The sequence below is a fragment of the Nuphar pumila genome, chromosome 2, assembly GCF_984573655.1.
Source record: "Nuphar pumila chromosome 2, dmNupPumi1.hap1.1, whole genome shotgun sequence".
Classification (NCBI taxonomy): domain Eukaryota; kingdom Viridiplantae; phylum Streptophyta; class Magnoliopsida; order Nymphaeales; family Nymphaeaceae; genus Nuphar; species Nuphar pumila.
The window spans coordinates 2,404,463-2,423,835 of NC_143250.1; the positions used below are offsets into that span (position 1 = coordinate 2,404,463).

The 19,373-nt window shown below is 38.2% G+C and overlaps 1 protein-coding gene across 1 annotated transcript; it reads left to right on the forward strand.

The window, feature by feature from the left end:
• Nucleotides 1–1,172: 1,172 nt before the first annotated feature.
• On the forward strand, nt 1,173–12,926 carry LOC149844456 (organic cation/carnitine transporter 4-like). Its single transcript, XM_089997225.1, has 2 exons — nt 1,173–1,646; nt 11,492–12,926. Exons 1-2 carry the CDS (start codon nt 1,262–1,264, stop codon nt 12,655–12,657), a joined length of 1,551 nt encoding a protein of 516 aa, XP_089853351.1. The 5' UTR covers nt 1,173–1,261; the 3' UTR covers nt 12,658–12,926.
• The last annotated feature ends 6,447 nt before the right edge of the window (nt 12,927–19,373 follow it).

The following is a 19,373-nucleotide window of genomic DNA, read 5'->3' on the forward strand; positions in this document are numbered from 1 at the left end:
AACCCCTCCCTGCGAGTCAATAATTGATTATTTAACATTATCACCCTTCTTATGAAATATTTAATCACAATGGTTAGTTTTATAGTCAGTTGTCGACTTACTTGGATCTGATGATTCATTAGATATTTGGCATCCTTCGTGCCCTTTACGTCCGCAGATTACCAAGAACTTGAGACATGCACCTTGATTTTAATAAAGTGACAATGTTGGATTTTGATTAAAATATTTTAGCAATATATTAATAAAGAACTTTAAGTGGATTCTCTTGGTAGTTTGTGCAGATCCAAACAAATTTTCAATATGCTGTATTTTGTTGTGGGTGTTGGTACTGATCAAGGACTCCTGAAATAGCAGTTCTCTATAAGTTTTTTTCTGACGTTTTAGTAATAAAAAATTTAAAAATATATTAAAATATTATTAAAATCTTAAAATAATGACAGTATGTGTCACTGTCCATGTGGACGTACGTAACCAAATTTGAAGATGGCAATGCTGCTAGTTTGTCACGTTATTTTCAAAATTTTTATTTCTGGCTTCTTTGTCAAATAATATAATATAAAAGATATGTAAAAATTAATTTTATTTCAAAAAATTGCTGATAAAAAAATCTCATTCTAAAATCATGGTATTTCATTTAGACAAAAAATTATTGAATTAGTCTACCCTATTAGTTGTCGAGAACCATAATTAACCTACTGCACATTGGCTGGCCTCTGATGGGTAAAACCCTGGAGTTCTCCTACCATTTTTATTTTTACCAATGTTGTCAGTATCGGTGTGTATCTGTCGATACATATTGTATCAGCAGAAAATCGATAGGTTTCACTTCCGAATGGGGTTACTTTTTAATTAATATAAATAAATATTTTTTAATATTATTATAATAGTTTTAACACGAGTTACGTTCTGATTGATATATAATATTTTAAAATTATTTTTTGGCCGGTTCAGAACGATTCGCTTGAGTATCGGTATAGGCCGAATTCACCAGAATCGTTGGCCAAACAATAGAGGGCCGATACCGATACTGACAACATTTGATTTTTACCATTTGACGCCGAAACTGAAGCCCACGTGCCCAACAAACCATCCTCCACTGGATTGTTCCTCCTCTTATCCCTTTATCTTGACACCCCCTTTTCTTTACCAGTCCACTATCAGAAAAAAAAGACATGCCGAGTTACCAACAGAACCACTGCTTCTAAAGTTCTAGATTCGCCTTCGTCCTTGTAGTGCATACACCTCGCAAGGCCATCTAACCATGCCGGAGCCAGGCCTAACCTCACCCTTATTTCTTGATGCCGAGTCCAAACCCGGAGATGTCGAGAAGCTGGGTATCGATGCCATGTTGCAGAAATTCTCAGGTGAATTCGGCATTTGGCAATTCTGGCACTTTGTGCTCACTAATCTAGCATGGTGTCTTGAAGGGTTTCACACCATGATCATGATCTTCGCCGATAAAGAACCGGATTGGAAATGCACGGCGGATTCAGGCTGTGGATCTACTATTTGCAGCTCCAAATCAGGTTCATGGGAGTGGGTCGGTGGTGCAGGTCAATCGACAATGTCGCAGTGGGGGCTGGTATGTTCAGAGAGATATAAGGTTGGCTTGGTTCAGTCTGGTTTTTTTGCCGGAGCTTTAGTTGGTAAGTTTTCATTAGTGCGCACGCACACACACAAACACAGACAAACATATGCACACATGAATATCCGACTGTTTTGAAGATCACATGTTAGATTATTTTCAAAACAGAACATTTGGAACTAGGGCTAGAAAACAAACTGAGCCCCTTATGGCTTGTCTCATATGTTCGGCTTGTAAAGAGCTCGTTCAAACTCGTAAAATAGTCTCGGTAAGCTGAACATGAACAATAGGTATTTGGCTCTGCTCGACTCATATAAGCTCGTTAGGTGGTAAAAAATATAATTTAGATATATTTTACATATGTATTTTTTTGTAATTCTATTTCTTCCAGATCTAAAACAATGTATTTTCTTTATAAACAAGCCATCTCAAACTCGGCTTGTTAAACTCGAGCTTACTATGAGCTCGAACTCGGCTTGGCTCACCACAAGAATGAGCCAAGCTTGAATACTTCAAGCTCTCGTTTACCAGCCCTATTTGAAACTGCTCACACTTAGCAATTCTTTTAATACAGTTAGACACTGGTTTATCCGGAAATATCAGGGTGGTATTTTCTATCACAGGACAGAATGGTGTTCTTCACAAGAAAAGGATTTGTGTAACCAAACTGGGTTTGAAATTATTTAGTTCAAACATTGATATTTAAGGTGTCCTTGTTCAGATATATGAGACTGTCAGTTTTTTTTTTAATCTTCAGCTAAGCCAAAGAATAAACCCCGTCACTGACTGCACATTGGCACTCCTCTTAGCAAAACCCTTGATGTACCCCTTAACCACAGCAAACTACACCCAGTTTCAAGCAAACATCTCTCTAAATCTCCAACTGTGGTCATCCCATGTCAGATGAATACCGCCAATTTCTAGCTGTGATAAAGCTGAATAATAGATGAGCAAAGAGAATAGTAGGTTGCATACATTCTCATGTGAATTCGGAGTTTGGCAATTCCAGCACTTTGTGCTCAGAGAGAGAGAGAGAGACTTGTTGGACTTTGGAAAGGAAAGAGAATGGTAGGCGGCTGTTGTCTTTGGAAAGGAAAGAGAATGGTAGGAGGCTGTTGACAGTTGGTTAGCAGTTTTGAGAATTGCTTGGTTAGCTAGGAATGCAATTTTAATATTTCAAAAGTTATGTGTGTTTTTTTTTAAATGTTTTTGGCTGTATATAAAAAGGAGAGCAGAGGGCTCATTAAGTTAAATATTTTCAAAAAGTGTTTTGACTTTTAGTTTTGCACATATAATAAGAGCCTGACTCGGGCTGAGTAATCGGTTCGGGATCAGCGCAAATTTTTTTCATGTAGGTTCCTCATCTTGAGTAGGGGTGGCAACGGGTCGGATTTGGTTCGGACCCAGGTAAAACCAGACTTAGACCAGATTTTCAAGTATAGTATGGGGTCTGAACTCGGGTCTAGTCGGGTCTACTATAAGAGAAACCATACCGGAACCAGATAAGAACTACATGAACTAGACCCGGACTATACCTTGTAAAATAATATTTTTTTATCATTTTTACATTGAAAAATTGCAGGTAATTAACTTGGGTGAGATGTGGGTTTGGTATAAAATTTCACAAACTATACCTGGGTCCATGTATTACTTGGACCTTCCGGTCTGGACTCCAGTCTTCTTATTTGTCACCATACCCAGAGCCTATAGGGTTTGGTCCGGGTAAACCGGACCGTTGACACCCATAATTTTGAGGCCTGAGCCCGAGCTGAATCGGGCCAGGATACACATGTTAATGCCCAATGCCTGGCGTCAATAGTATAAAATATTTGTATTAAACTTTTCCTATTTGAAAAAAGAAAATGCTTATATTTAGCTTTTCCGAAGAGAATCCAATATGGACATGCCATCTATATTCTTCGTACGGTTTGTGGTTTTGGACTTTCACGAGGTTTCGCTAATCTGAACAAATGTTGTCAGTATCGGTTGATACATATAGTATCGACAGAAAATCGAAAAGCGTCACCCCTGAATCGGTTATTTTAAAATAAATATAAAAATACATAATTTTTAAAAAAATTTACTATAATTTTTAATAGCTTTAACGTGTGTCACGTTCTGATTAACATAGAAAATTTTTTAATTGTTTTTTATCAGAAAGATTCATTGAATGTTGGTATCGGCTGATTCCTCTGACTGAGCAGAACCATAAAGTGTTCTGCCAAAAAAGGCGTTCATAATGGCTTCCATGCGTCACGTCAGACACACATAAATCATAGGTAAATCGATGCAAAAGTTGAAGAGAAAATATGTACAGCCCACTTATGAGAAACTAGGTAAAGAAAAACTTTTCATATGGATACGGCTGTTAACGAGAAGATACATCTTGTTCAAATTGGTTTCACCCATCCCTTATGTCATCTCTATCTTCGTGCTGTTCTTGGGAAATTATTGATGCAAGTTATTTTGATCAAATTTAACTCCATAGATGTGATCTACACCATTCATTCAGGGAAGATCGATATTTAAATAGCCAAAATCTGACTTGTGTGCAGAATTTTTTAACGATTCAAAAATCATATTTTTTTGTTGAAAAATAAGATTCATGTGTTGATTCGTAGATGAATAATTTGCATGAGGTGTACAAAGATTGGGGATGACATATATAGGGGATGAGTGGAATCGAGCTCCATCTTGTTGGCCCATTTTGCCATTTTTCTTTTGTTTGTTCAAGGATGAGGAAAATTCTCTTTTTCATATAAGGGTAGTGGACCGGGGCAGGTACAAGGTCTTCGTCGTTACCCCGTCTCAAAATTTTGCCTTTCATTCCTTCATTCTTGGACGGGTTTTGATTTTAACCTTTATCTCTAGTCTATTCCTCATTTAATGTTCCCCATCTTCCATCCAAATGGAGTGAGGTAGGGCAGGGCAGGCCAAGCCTCGTTTATTTAGTCCTTCTGCCACTGCCGCCTTTCACCTTCCACTACAAGAAAAATGCATATTAGTGACGGACGCTATCCGTCACTAAGCCGTCGCTAAATACATTAGCGATGAATTTTGCGATGGATAACGTTTGTTGCATACCCCTAGTCGCTAAACTGCGTCAGAATTTATCTATCGTCAATCCGTCGCTAAGTAGCGACGGATTAGTGATAGATCATGTTTGTTGCTAATTAGAAACTCATTTGATTATGCGATGGAATTTAACCTATCGCTAATCTGTCGCTACAATTTAACGAGGGATACATATCCATCGCTAATGTCCGTCACCAATTTGGCGATGACCATTAGCGACAACTTAAATTTTGTCACAAATAGATGACTGCTTCAAATTAGCGACAGATAATATCTGTCGCTAATTTTAATAAAAATTATTTTTTTTTAAAAAAAATATTTTAAAACCCGAGAAAAAATTCTCGTTATACAATTCATATAACCTGCTTATAAAAAAAAGGTATACATAAAAAATACATATACAGGTGAAACAAATTTAACACAAGTTCTAAGTTAAGCAAACTTTAACAACCAAATGCAGTCCTTGCCAAGTTATAATTAGTTACAAGTACGTCAAACAAATTAAACAAACGAATCTAATCCTTGCCAAGATTTTAGGCATTATCCTCTTCATTATCTCAATTTGCTTCTCCCTCCAAGCCTTCATCAGTTCCTCTACGCTGATCATCTCCAGCATTCTATAAGAGAACCAAAATGTTAGTATTTATAAATAAAATATAATGAAATAAATTATATGCAATGCACCTAATCTAATGCAACAAAGTAAATGGTTGAATGACACATAGACTAGCAATAAACTGAAGGACATTAACAAAATTCAAATATGTATTCTAAGACTAGAAAAAAAATTTAGTGATTCAATCATGCAGATATGTGTTCTAAGGTTGTCAAAAAATGTCACAGTGATTCATGCATGCATATATGGTTTATAAGGCTGTCAAATAAATGTGTTATGTATCACAATCATGCATATATATGTTACAAGACAGTAAAAAAACTTTCATAATGATGAAATCATGCTTATATGTGTTCTAATGTTGTCAAAAAACTTTCATAGTGATTCAATCATGCTCATATGTGTTCTAAAGCAGTCAAAAAACTTGTATATTGATGCAATCATAGCTAAATGTGTTCTAAGGAAAATTTTATAGTAATTCAATCATGCATATGTGTGTTCTAAGGTAGTAAAACAATTCTGTAGTAATGAAAGCATGCTTGTATGTGTTCTAAGGTTGTCAAAAAACTTTCATAGTGATTCAATCATGCATATATGTGTTCTAAGGTTATCAAAAAACTTGCATATTGATTCAATCATGCATATATGTGTTCTAAGGTTGTCAAACAACTTTCATATTGATTCAATCATGCATATATGTGTTATAAGGCAATCAAAAAACTTTTATATATTCTAATATCATGCTCATATGTGTTATAAAGCAATCAAAAAACTTTCATAGTGATTCAATCATGCTCATATGTGTTCTAAGGCAGTCAAAAAACTTTATATGTGATTCAATTATGTTCTAAAACAGTCAAAAAAATTTATAGTAATTCAATCATGCTCATATGGGTTCTAAGGTAGTCAAAAAACTTTATATGTGATTCAATCATGCGTATCATGTTCTAAGGCAGTCCAAAATTTTATAGTGACTCAACCATGCATATATGTGTTATAAGACATTAAAAAACTTTTATATATGCTAATATCAGGCTCATGTGTATTTTAAGGTTGTCATAGTGATAAAAGCATGCTTGTATATGTTTTAAGGTTGTCAAAAAACTTTTTTAGTGATTAAATCATGCATATATGTGTTGTAAGGCTGTAAAAAAACTTTCATAGTGATTCAATCATGCGTATATGTGTTATAAGAGTGTCATAAAAATTGTACAGTGAATCAATCATGCATATATGTGTTATAAGGTATTAAAAAAATTCATAGTGAGGCAATCATGCATATATGTATTCAATCATGCATATACTAGCTTAAAATCTAACGATATGAAACAAATGACATGAATCTTTATATCTGTCGGGCACTGAAGCTCATGTTGAATGTAGATGAAGTTTTCGTATCCTGAAAAAAGTTGCATAACTCATTACAGACAATGTTGGAAATGACTTCATTTAAAAAATACTACATTTTATCCTCAAGACGCTGACAGACACCATCCCAAGACATAGCAGGGTCAATCGGATGTTGGGAGTTGATGCTGGCGGGAGAACTCTGAGAGCTTTGATTGCAAGAGGCAATGACTACTGTAGTGTTCATGTTACTCCCAAACCCGAACACACGACCCTTTTTGGGTTCACCAGTTGCAGTCACCCATGTTGTAAGATCAAAACGCGGATGCTGAGTGGAGTTATCGCCATATCGTTGTACCATTTGCTACTCGTATGACTCCTACAAAGTAATGATTAGAATATGAATTAATAATTAAGAATTACAATATTTATGATAACGTAATTCATAGTAACTTATATATTACAATGTTTATTAATACAATAAATACATATCAATGTCGCTCTCACCTTCTCTGACATAAAATCTCATGTGCTCTTATGTTTATGTGTTTCAACAAATACATCTTTGTAAGACACAATGTCTCCTTTTTTTGTTTCTTGTAATGTTAAATGATAAAAAAATCGATTAATAAGTATGCAAAAATACTTACAAATTTGATTATATATATATATATATATATTAATGAGTCATCATTTTCTTCTAGTGGCTTCCAAAAGTCCTAGATCCACCTGTGTGTAGAGGGGCATCTTCGCTCGATTTTGTGCAACCTTTGCTGAGCGGTTTTGAAATTCATTGCTCGCCCACTTGTCGCGCATGCCCTCCCAATAATCTCTCATGATAGTAGAAGGCCCATGACCCTTCCACTGCAGTGGATCATCTATCCCACCAACTGTTTTTTTTGCTGCAGTCTTCATATTGTACAACATGTCGGTAAATCGATTGACAGTCACTAATTGTCTATAGAACAACAGCCTTCATATTGAAATTTTGTTTTTTGTGGGCATCATACGTGAGAACACCGTCATCCCACAGTATTTTCAATTCATCAATCAGTGACCTTAAATATACATCAAGATTTTGGCCTAGAGAAGTCGGACTAGGGATCAATAGAGACAAGAGAAGATTTTGACACTTCATACACAAACTTGGAGGAAGATTGTATAGGGTGAAAAATATCGGCCAACACGAGTATGAGATTGATCTACCCCCAAATGGATTAAATTCATCTGTACATAAACCTAGCCTAACTTTTCTCACTTTCATAGCGAAGTTCTGATGAGTACGATCAAAGTGCCTCTAAGCTTCCGCGTCAACAAGATGTGTGATTTTGTCTTCATCATGTCGAACTTTATTTGCATGACATATCATTTGTTTAGATGTACTCTAAGACATATATAATCGTTGCAATCTAAGGGTGAAAGGGCGGAGTGACTTATATGACACTTTTTGACCTTGTGCTACCATTTTTCCTTGTCTTTGACTTGAATTGAGGATGTCTACATGATGGACATGATCTGTTATTTTCTTGATCTTTGAAATACAATATGCAGTGATTTGGACAAGCATATATCTTTTGATACCACATACCTAAAGCATTGACCATAACCTTCACACGGTAGAGATTTTCTTGCAATTTCTCATTTTTGGGCAACATACTCTTTACAATAGAGCACAGACGATCAAAACATACTTGACTCAAATTATACTCTAACTTCCAATTTAGTAGTTAAAGAACCACAGACAAGACAGTGTGACTCTCACAACCATTTTACAGTAGCTCATCATCATCTCTAAGTAAGTCATAAAATCTACTAGCTGCATTGCTTGTTGCTTCTTTATCTACTCCAGTTGGTGCATCACTATGTCTCATAGCAGAACCCATTTTTGGTTCTGTGGCATCAAATATTGATCCACATATGGATTATCGTGCACCACATACACCCGTGCGTCAAAATTATTCAAAAATTCTTCACCATGAAGCATTCAATTCTGATAACCACTAACAAAACCCTTCCTGTATAGGTGATGTCTAATACTATGAGGTTCTACAAATCGATTATTCTTACACATCGTACAGGGTCATCTGATTCGACCGGTGGGATCCACTATACTGACACTTGCCATTATGGATTCAATAAAACTGTCAATACCATCCATATATTCATGTGACACCTCATTATCAACTATCCTACAATACATCCATTCACGGTTTGCAGCCATTTTGTCCTATAATGTTACAGATATTATCATCACCAGTTAAAAGAGAATTTTAATAATGCTACGATGAAAAAAATATCTAATTTATCTAGTAATTCTTGTTTGGTGATTGTTTGTGAGCAATTTTTTGATTCAATTAATGCATAAATTTTTGTGTGTAACACCATCACATCATATTTATACACATCATGAGGATATTTAGAAATATGAAATCACATTCCATAAAATGATATATTTATTTAAAGCATGTTTTCATGATACAATTTCACATGAAAGGCGTAATCAAATGGAAAATAACTTCATGCAAACATAGATACAGACACATCAAATATTGCAATACATCCAAATCATTTATATCAAAACAATGTCAAACATATACCTGCAGCAAACATACTTCAATATCCCGCTAACTACTATCATGCCTAGCATCAAATTCGTACTCCAAAAATAAGAAGACTTATATTCTCATACATTAAAATCATGCTCAGCATGATCTCCAAATTCCATCAAAGCAGTTCTAGATATCCACAGTTAAGTGAGTGTGTGAACATAAAAGTGTTGCATCTAATAAATTAAATAACATATGATGTGCTTGCATCACTTACTCACTACAGGTATTTACCTGATTTGAATTATTTTTACCTTTGCATTTTTTCTTATTTCTTTTTGCATTGTATTTTTAGTTACATGCGATGCTTAGCACTAAGCATCACACAATTAGCTCAGTAACGTACCTGCGAAGCACAAATATATAAAACAATACAGGGAGGACGCTCGCCCCCTACCTGGCGAAAAAGGAAGCAGGAAGGGGTCAGAGTCCCTCCCTCGCATCCCGTAAGATAGGGAAGGGGCTTGGCCCCTTCCTCTCATCCCGTAAGACAGGGAGTCAGGGAGGGGGCTCGACCCCTTCCTGGCGAAAAAAATAGGGGAGGGCTTGGGCCCTCCCTGGTGAAAAAAAAAGGGGAGGGGGCCGAGCCCCTCACGGGCATCTTGTAAGATAGGGAGGGGGCTCGGCCTCTCCTAGGCGAAAAAAAACAAAGAGGGGGCTTGGCCCCTCCCTGGCAAAAAAAGAGGAAGAGGAGGGGGCGAGCCCCTCCCGGGCATCCCGTAAGACAGGAAGGGGGATCGACTCCTCTCTGGCAAAAAAAAAAACAGGGAGGGTTCTCGGCCCCTCCCTGACAAAAAAAAGCGGGGGGGGGGGGGGGGGGGGGGGGGGAGCCCCTCCCACGCATCCCATAAGACAGGGAGGGGGCTCAGCCACTCCCTAGCAAAAAAAGCATAGGAACGGGGCCGAGCCCCTCCCTCGCATCTCGTAAGACAGGGAGGCTCGCCCCCTCTTTGGCGAAAAAGGAAATGACCAACGAAAAAAGGAAAGAGACAGGGGAGTTACATGAGCCGAAGGGGGAGGAAAGCGGGCGATTGGCGTCAGGCGACTAGCATCGAGTGACGGGCGTCGCACGAAGGGCGTTGGGAGGCAGGCCGGGGGGCGGCGGGCCAAGGGGTGACGACGGCAGAGACGAAACGCGGCGGGCAACGGGCGACGAAGACAAAACAGAAAAGAGAAAGAAATGGGTTCAAATTAGGGATTTACGAGGAAATTAGCGACGGATTCACGACAGATGAATTTCGTCACTAGGTCGTCACTACTTGGCGACGGCGTAGTGACAAAAAAGTTCTATCGCTGATCCGTCGCTAAGTTGTGACGGATATTGAGACAAAATAAATTCCATCACTAATCTGTCGCTAATTAGCGACGAATTACCGACAGAATGTTTTTCGTGGTAAATTTTGCAAATAAGCGAAATTTTAGCGACAAATATCTTTCTCTTGTTAATTCATCGCAAATTTGAGACGGATTTTTTTTGTTACAAATTTTTGTTGCTAATTAACATTTTTCTTGTACTGTTCTGTTGTTAAAGAAGGCAGAGGAGAGAAATGTGAGCCTGCACAACACATTAGAGGTGGGAGAGATGAAAGATTCGAGAAAGTGTTTTATGTTAAGGTTATAAATATATATATATATATATATAAAATTTTATAATATGTATAAAGTATATTAGTAATTTCTTTAACATGAATGAAGTGGGGGCAAGAGTAATTCCATCTCCCCACGTGTTTTGATTTTAACTTCCATCCCCAGTCCAAACGGTACTAGGCAGGGCGGTGCCCCCATTCCCCACGGTCCACTGCCATCCCTAGTGGTCTATCCAAATTAGCTGTTGGATTTGTCTCTATCGATTGAGACAAAACCACAGGAAGTCCAAAGTAGGACACACTTGCTTAAGTATCGGCATACACACCAGCTGGGCTCGAGCCGAGCTTGGCATGTACAAGCTTACCTCTTCCAAAAACCTTATTGTACAGGCTCGGCGCGGTTGTTAAGCTCGTTTTGAGCTATGGGCATGCACAACGGGGCCTAGCTGACCCTGGCTTGGTCCGTTGTTTTTGGTGAGATTCACACCACAAAGACGAGAAATCCAAACCTAAGAGAAATTCCGACGGAGGTAAATCACGCTCAAGCTTCTTACAAGCAAACACATCACTCTAATGACCATGCTGCGCATCACATTCAAATCTACCTTATTGATGCTTCATACTATTGAACAAGTGCTTACTGCTATCTGATACAGCTCTTGTTTTTCTGTTTCAGGTGCCGGAGTATTCGGCCATCTTGCGGATTCGTTCCTAGGGAGGAAAGGCACACTAACCACTGTCTGCATACTAAATGCCATCATGGGACTCGCAACAGCAGCCTCGCCAACCTACTGGGTGTACTTCATACTTCGCTTCCTAACTGGAATTGGCACAGGTGGTGTAGGACAGTCTGCATTTGTATTAGCAACTGAGCCGATAGGCCCTGGCAAGCGTGCAACTGTTGGCATGTCAACCTTCTATTTCTTCTCAGGAGGAATTGCTATACTGTCTGGCATAGCCTATATCTTCCGTTCTTCATGGCGCATGCTGTACATCGCCACCTCCATCCCTTCCCTCTTCTACGTCCTCATTGTCATCCCCTTCCTCCATGAATCCCCACGTTGGTACCTTGTCAGAGGCCGGGTCTCTGACGCCATGAAAATCATGCAAGAAATCACTGATCGCAATGGAAACCATCTCCCTCCTGGAATCTCTCTTTGCCTTGATGATAATAGCAGCGACAATGACCACAATAACACAGAAACCTGTGCGAATCATGCTGCTTCTGGCTCGTTAATTGACGTCGTTAGATCACCAATCACTAGGTTTAGGTTGGTCCTAATGGTGTTCATCAGCTTTGCTTGTGCCGTAGATTACTACGGGCTCAGCCTAAACGTCGTTAATCTACAGACCAATGTCTATTTGAATGTCTTCCTCAACGCTGCTGCAGAAATGCCTGCATTTGCAATAACAGCAGTACTCTTGGGGACTATAGGGAGGAGATACATGACCATAATGACGATGTGCTTTAGTGGGGCATTTTGCATTGCGGGGTGCTTGGTGCTAAAAGAAGGACACTACTATAATATAGCAAGAATGATTTGTGGGATGATGGGAATTTTTGGCATGGCAGGAACCTACAATCTGTTATTCATATACACAGCAGAGTTGTTCCCAACTGTGGTAAGGAATGCTGCAATGGGATGTGCTACGCAAGCTGTGCAGGTTGGGGCAATCCTGTCACCGTTAGTGGTTGTGTTGGGCAGGACTGTTGCATTTGCAGTGTTCGGGGCATGCGCAACAGTAGGAGGGCTACTGGCATTTTTCTTGCCAGAAACTCTGAACCAGCCACTATATGATACAATGGCTGGAATTGAAGGCGGTATGGCAGGGCAAATATGACTTCATGAGCAAAATTGTAGTTGGTGAGGGAGGAAACCAGCAATGGAACAGACAAACCATTCACTTTGTTTTCCTCAGGTTTATATAAAATCTTCAAAACAAAGTGATGCAGGGGCGGAGCACTGTGAAATCTTGGTCTGAAGGATCCATTTGGATCCAATTCTAAGTTTAGGTGAGTTTTTTTTTTTTTTAATTTGGATCTTAATTATGCCCGTTATAGGGACTTCTGTAGGCAGTCTTGATGTGATTTTCTGAAAACTCTTTTCCTTTCCCTTTGATTAATTGAATTTCCAGCTTCATAGTTTAATTCGTAGTGTAGTTTCATGAATCCGGTGCCGGATTTGAATAATAGTGACTAGGGGAAACCAGAAAATGGTTCCCCTCCGGTTCATGCTGGGACCTTTAAAATGTTTACATGCAAACACTACAAGAAAAATGCAGATTAGCGACAGACGCTATCCGTCGTTAATCTGTCGCTAACGTGTTTAGCGACAGATTAACGACAGAAATCGGCCGTCGCATAATCCTGGTTGCTAAAATGCGACAAAATATATCTCTCATCAATTCGTCACTAATTAGCGATGGATTAGCGACGGATAATATTTGTCGCTAAATAAGGACTGATTTGGTTTTACGTAGGAATGTATTATGTTGCTAAAATTTAACGACGAATACGTATCCGTCGCCAATTGAGCGAGGGATTAGCGATGAATTAAATTCTGTCTCAAAACATCGACTGATTTAAATTGACGTCGGATATTAGCGATGGATATTATCAGTCGCAAATTAAAAAAATAAAAAATTGAAATATGAATATCAAGAAAAAAAATTCGTTATACAATTTATATAATCTGTGTATAAAAAATAAAATACACATAAAAAATACATATACAAAGCAGGTAAAACAAATTTAACATAAGTTATAAGTTACAGTACAGTCCTTGCCAAGTTCTAATTAGTTACAAGTACGTGAAACAAATTAAACAGATGAATCTAATCCTCGCCAAGATTCGGAGCATCATTCTCTTCATTGTCTCAATCTGCCCCTCCATCCATGCCTTCATCAGTTCCTCTACGCTGATCATCTCCAGCATCCTACAAGAGAACTGAAATGTTAGTATTGATAAACAAAATATAATAAAATAAATTATATGCAATGCACCTAGTCTAATGCAATCAAAGTAAATGGCTGAATGACACATAGACTAGCAATAAAGTGAAGGACAATAACAGAATTCAGATATGTGTTCTACGACTGACAAAAAAAATTCATAGTGATTCAATCATGCAGATATGTGTTCTAAGGTTGTCAAAAAAATGTCACAGTGATTCATGCATGCATATAATGTTTATAAGGCTATCAAATAAATGTGTTATGTATCACAATCATGCATATATGTGTTATAAGGCAGTCAAAAAACTTTCATAGATATGAAATCATGCTTATATATGTTTTAAGGTTGTCAAAAAACTTTCATAGTGATTCAATCATGCATATATGTATTCTAAGGCAGTAAATTTTTTTTATAGTGATTCAATCATGCATATATGTGTTCTAAGACAGTAAAACAATTTCATAGTGATGAAATCATGCTTATATGTGTTCTAAGGTTGTCAAAAAACTTTCACAGTGATTCAATTATGTATATATGTGTTCTAAGGTTATCAAAAAACTTTCATATTTATTCAATCATGAATATATGTGTTACAAGGCAGTAAAAAAACTTTCATATATGCTAATATCATGCTCATATGTGTTCTAAGGTTGTCAAAAAACTTTCATAGTGATTCAATTATGCTCATATGTGTTCTAAGGCAGTAAAAAAACTTTCATATATGTTAATATTATGCTCATATGTGTTCTAAAGTTGTCATAGTGATGAAAGAATGCTTGTATGTGTTCTAAGGTGTCAAAAAACTTTTATAGTGATTCAATCATGCATATATGTGTTATAAGGCATTCAAAAAATTTCATAGTGATGAAATCATGCTTATATGTGTTCAATCATGCATATACTAGCTTGAAATCTAACAACATGAAATAAATTACATGAATCTTTATACTTGACGGGCACAAGAGTTCATGTTGAATTCAGACGAAGTTCCTCTGTCCCGAAAAAAGTTGCACAACTCACTATGGAAAAGGTTGAGAATGACTTCATGTAAAAAGTCACGCATTTTGTCCTCAAGACGCTGACATACACCATCCCAAGACATAGCAGGGTCAATCAGACGGTGGGAGTTGATGCTGTCGGAAGAAGTCTGAGAGCCCTAATTGCAGGAGGCAACGACTTGTGTGGTGTTCATGTTACTCCCAAATCCTAACACACGACCCTTTTTGGGTTCACTGGTTGCAGTCATCCATGCTGCAGGATCTAAAGGCGAATGCTGGGTGGAGTCATCGCTCTACCATCTGCTACTCGTATGACTCCTACAAAGTAATGATTACATTATGAATTAATAATTAAGAATTACAATATTTATAATAATGTAATTCATAGTAACTTGTATATTACAATGTTTATTAATACAATAAATACATACCGATATCGCTCTCGCCTTCTTTGATACAAACTCTTTCATGATTTTACGTTTATGTGTTTCAACAAACACATCCTTGTAAGGCATAATGCCTCATTTTTCTGCAAGGTTAAATGCTAAAAAGATTAATTAAAAAGTATGCAGAAATACTTATAAATTTGACAATATATATTGATGAGTTACGATTTTCTTCAGGTGGCTCCTAAAAGTCGTAGATCCGCTTGTGGGTAGATGGGCATCGGGCATCTTCACTCGGTTTTGTGCAGCCTTTGCTGAGCGATTTCGAAATTCATTGCTCGCCCACTTATCGCACATTCCCTCCCAATAATCTCTTCTGATAGTAGAAGGGTGTGAACACCCCAAATTTTTCAATTTTTTGTAAATATTCTCTTTTTACCCCTAACCCCCATTTTCTGAGTAATTGAGTTAATTTCAATCAAAATCTCAGTTTATTCCTCGGATTTTACTAAAATCAAAATCCATTTTCTATATCTGACTCAATTTTGGATCCAGATCCAGTGTCAAAACCTGAATCTGAGCCTCTTTATCCAATCTTCAAACTAAATTTACAAAAATACCAAAAATAATTTTTGAAAGGCTTAGACAGTTCATCCGGTATCCATTTTGGATCCATTGTCCTGTTTTTCTCGATTCGAGGTCCAAAAACTCGAATATTTCTTGAATATATCGATGTATCCATATACGATAATCAATAGAATAATCGTGAAAGATTATTCATACCTGGAAAACGGGTTTGTTCGGGTCGTGTCAATCTCCCACTAAAAGATTGTTATAATGCGACCGACAAACGATGGGTTTTTAATTATTTAAAAGTCAATCATTTAATTTGTGGGGTGTTTTCGAGAAAGTCCGGCATGTGAAACGACGTATTTTTAAATATTTAAAACGCAAAGGGCGGCTTGTGAAAAGACGTATTTTTAAATACTTTGAACACAATCATTTAATTTGGCGACGGTTATCGAAAAAGGGCGGCATGCGAAAAGACGTATTTTTAATTATTTAAAATGCAATCATTTAATTAGCGGGCTGTTTTCGAAAAAGGGCGGCACGTTAAAGGACTTTACCTTTGTATTTGACTAAGAACGGCGTTTCTGTATCTGCGTTGCAAATGTTCCATCGATATCTCCGTCCAGGCATGGCGCCGAAGAAGGGGACAATCTGAGCAGTACGACCAACCATGGCGGCCAAGAAGAGGATGATGGGAGCAATACGACCTGGCACGATGCCAAAGACGATGGGAGCACTACGACCGGGTACGACGGCAACGGAGAGGACGATGAGAGCAAAACGACCAGGCACGACGCCAAAAGAGTGGACGATGGGAGAAAAACGACCAGACACAGAGCAAACGGAGAGGACAATGGGAGCGAAATGACCAGGCACGACACCAACAGAGAGGACGATGGGAGCAAAACGGCCAAACACGACGCCGAAGAAGAAGACAACCACATCCACAGTACCAACACTAGCACTTAAGACGTATATTTTTTGAAACGCTTGAGCGGTTTAGTCAATATTTGCCTTTTCATGTCGTATTTGGACTAGTGTTGTTTACTGTAGACAATAATTTCAATGTCGAATCCTGAATACCACGCTCATGGTGCACTCAGTTCAACATCCACAGGCAAGGGTGGGCGGCAACGCCCTGACCAGTTCGTAAATGACATCGAGCAGATGCAAGATGAATTTGCAGTTGGGAACACTATCAGTATTTTTGTTAAGTATTTAACCACTATCAATTTCTAGGTCGTTCCGGTTTGTATGTTTTGAAGTTCGTAAATTTGTGCAACCAGACAATGTGTGATTTTGCCAATTACATCCAGAGCAACCCAACGAGCAATACAGTACACATCATCAGCCCTTATTTCATGGTATGTCTGGTCCGTTGTTGTTTTGTTTGCTTTTATGACGTACTCACGTTTCTTGGTGGTTAAACCTTACTATTTCGTGCAACAGATATGCGTCCGGCGAAAGCCATACGACATTGGATTCACAGATGCACTACCTTGTTAGAACATCGATGATGAGTGCCTAGACATTTCGAAATTTGGAATGGTAAGTGAACAAACCTCTTCTCCAAGGTTTAGTCGTAACATCCCCATCACGATATGTCTCTGAAATGAAAAATTATTTTATTGACTCGCAGATTTTACTTCCTACACTCTGGCAAAATCCCGACCATTGGGTCCTATACGAGATGAATTTTCTGGAAAAACAACTATGGTGCTACAACTCATTGGACTGCCACAGTGGCGTAGAACGCGACGCTATGCATTTGGTAAGCTTGTGCCCATAGGTGAATCGTAGCTATTCGAGGCGGACCAGACTCTAATATATTATCCCTTTATCACATGCGGGATTCCTTAACGAGCTTATGGGTGTCGACATTGCCGAGTGGATGTTGCTCTATGCTGATGATGCTCCTTTACAAAGTAATGGGGTCGATTGTGGCATATTCGTAATGAAGCAATATACAATGAAGAAGAACCTTGTTTCCACGCTGTATGAGCTTTGTATCCGATATTATTGTTTATTCCTGTTATATATTGGTTTCACATTACATGTTTTGTTGCAGGAACATATGCCGGAAATACACTACGAAATATGCGGACAATTGATTGAGTTTAAAAAGAACGACAGACAAAATATGTAAAGTGAAACCTATCGATTGCTCTGTCTGTACAACCTAACGAGCTCTGCCATCACCGTTCTCGCCCTCCTCCTCGACAGCAACCCAGTCGGTGCAGTCGCGCTGAGGATGGCCAACAAGAGCTCCACCACGTCCTCGTCCTCTCCCTAGCGAGGAGGTCTCAGCGGAGCTGTCGTTCCAGTGATGGGTGTTCATCTCGTTCCGGTGATGGGTGTTCTACGAAAAGTAAATCGTATTCAGAAATAGTTTTGTGTTGTATACACATAACCAATGCTGGTAAAAGTTGTTCTTCAGTAATGAAAAATACTATACGGCGAAAGATATTTCTAAAAATCGCATTCGTGAACTTATCAATAAGAAAGGTTTGTTCTCAGAAATCGCTGTATAGTTGAACCTACGATAATGTACACCTAAGGCGATTTCTTGAGACGCGTGTGGACATACTTATGGATTTATTTGAGATCGAAAAATTCGGTCCAATCGCATTGATTACTATTGAGAATAGCCCTCTAGCATGACATTGTTCAATTTCATTAATGCGGAGTGCATTTTTATTGAAGATTTGCTTTTGGTTTAATGAAACTGACATATATACTTGAAAACTGACGGAGGGTGATAGGACGTTTCATTAATATTTGAATGACACAACACACAGTTCCACTTTGCTTGGCAAATAAGGAACCGACAAATCGATAATTCCTGCATAAATGACTTGTTCTTGAATCGAGTATATAGGCAGCTTCGACGCAGTTGTCTTATCCATATATACTTTTTTCATATGTCTGCAAGATCATAATTGAAGGAAACGTCATTTAAAATTCAAGAAATTTTGAAATTCTTACACAAGTTTTCATGGTGGTAGCAGTGTAGTTGACATTAGACCACCAAGCCTATCGCTTTGTACTATTCGTAAAATACGAATGCGATATTAATGGCTCTTATTCACCACTTTTTTCATATGCCATTAATAAAGCAATGTTTAAGCATACAACGTTTCATAGCGATGTTGAATATTATCATTTCGAACATTAGAAGTCTTTGTTCATTGCATACATCGTAGTCTCACTCTGCGACTGTCAATCACGCGGGTTGAGCGCACATCTTTTATCAATTGCAAGCCTTTTAGATCCTCGCGACGCCTCCGTCAGTTTCTCAAATCACGCGGGTTGAGCGCACATCTTTTATCAATTACAAGCCTTTTAGATCCTCGCGAGGCCTCCGTCAGTTTCTCCTCCGCAATTAGAAAGGCCGTCAATTTTTTGTAGAGTTCTTCGCGGAATCCGGGTATATCAATCTGCAAAAACAGATTGTAAAGTAGAAGCAATAGACATGCACTTAATCCCCAATAACAGAGGCGAAAAAATGGCATACAGCGTCGAAACAGGGTTCTGCACCATTGTATATCGCTTCAATGTACTTCATTACAAATACGCTGCAATCAACGCCATTATCTTGTAAGAGAGCATGGTATGACGTGCGATAGATCCACTCGCTAACATCGACT

Coding starts and splice junctions, on each gene's coding strand:
- LOC149844456 (XM_089997225.1), top strand. CDS start 1,262: ATGCCGGAGCCAGGCCTAACCTCACCCTTATTTCTTGATGCCGAGTCC. Junction 1,647..11,491: donor TTTTGCCGGAGCTTTAGTTG/GTAAGTTTTCAT, acceptor TTTCTGTTTCAG/GTGCCGGAGTATTCGGCCAT.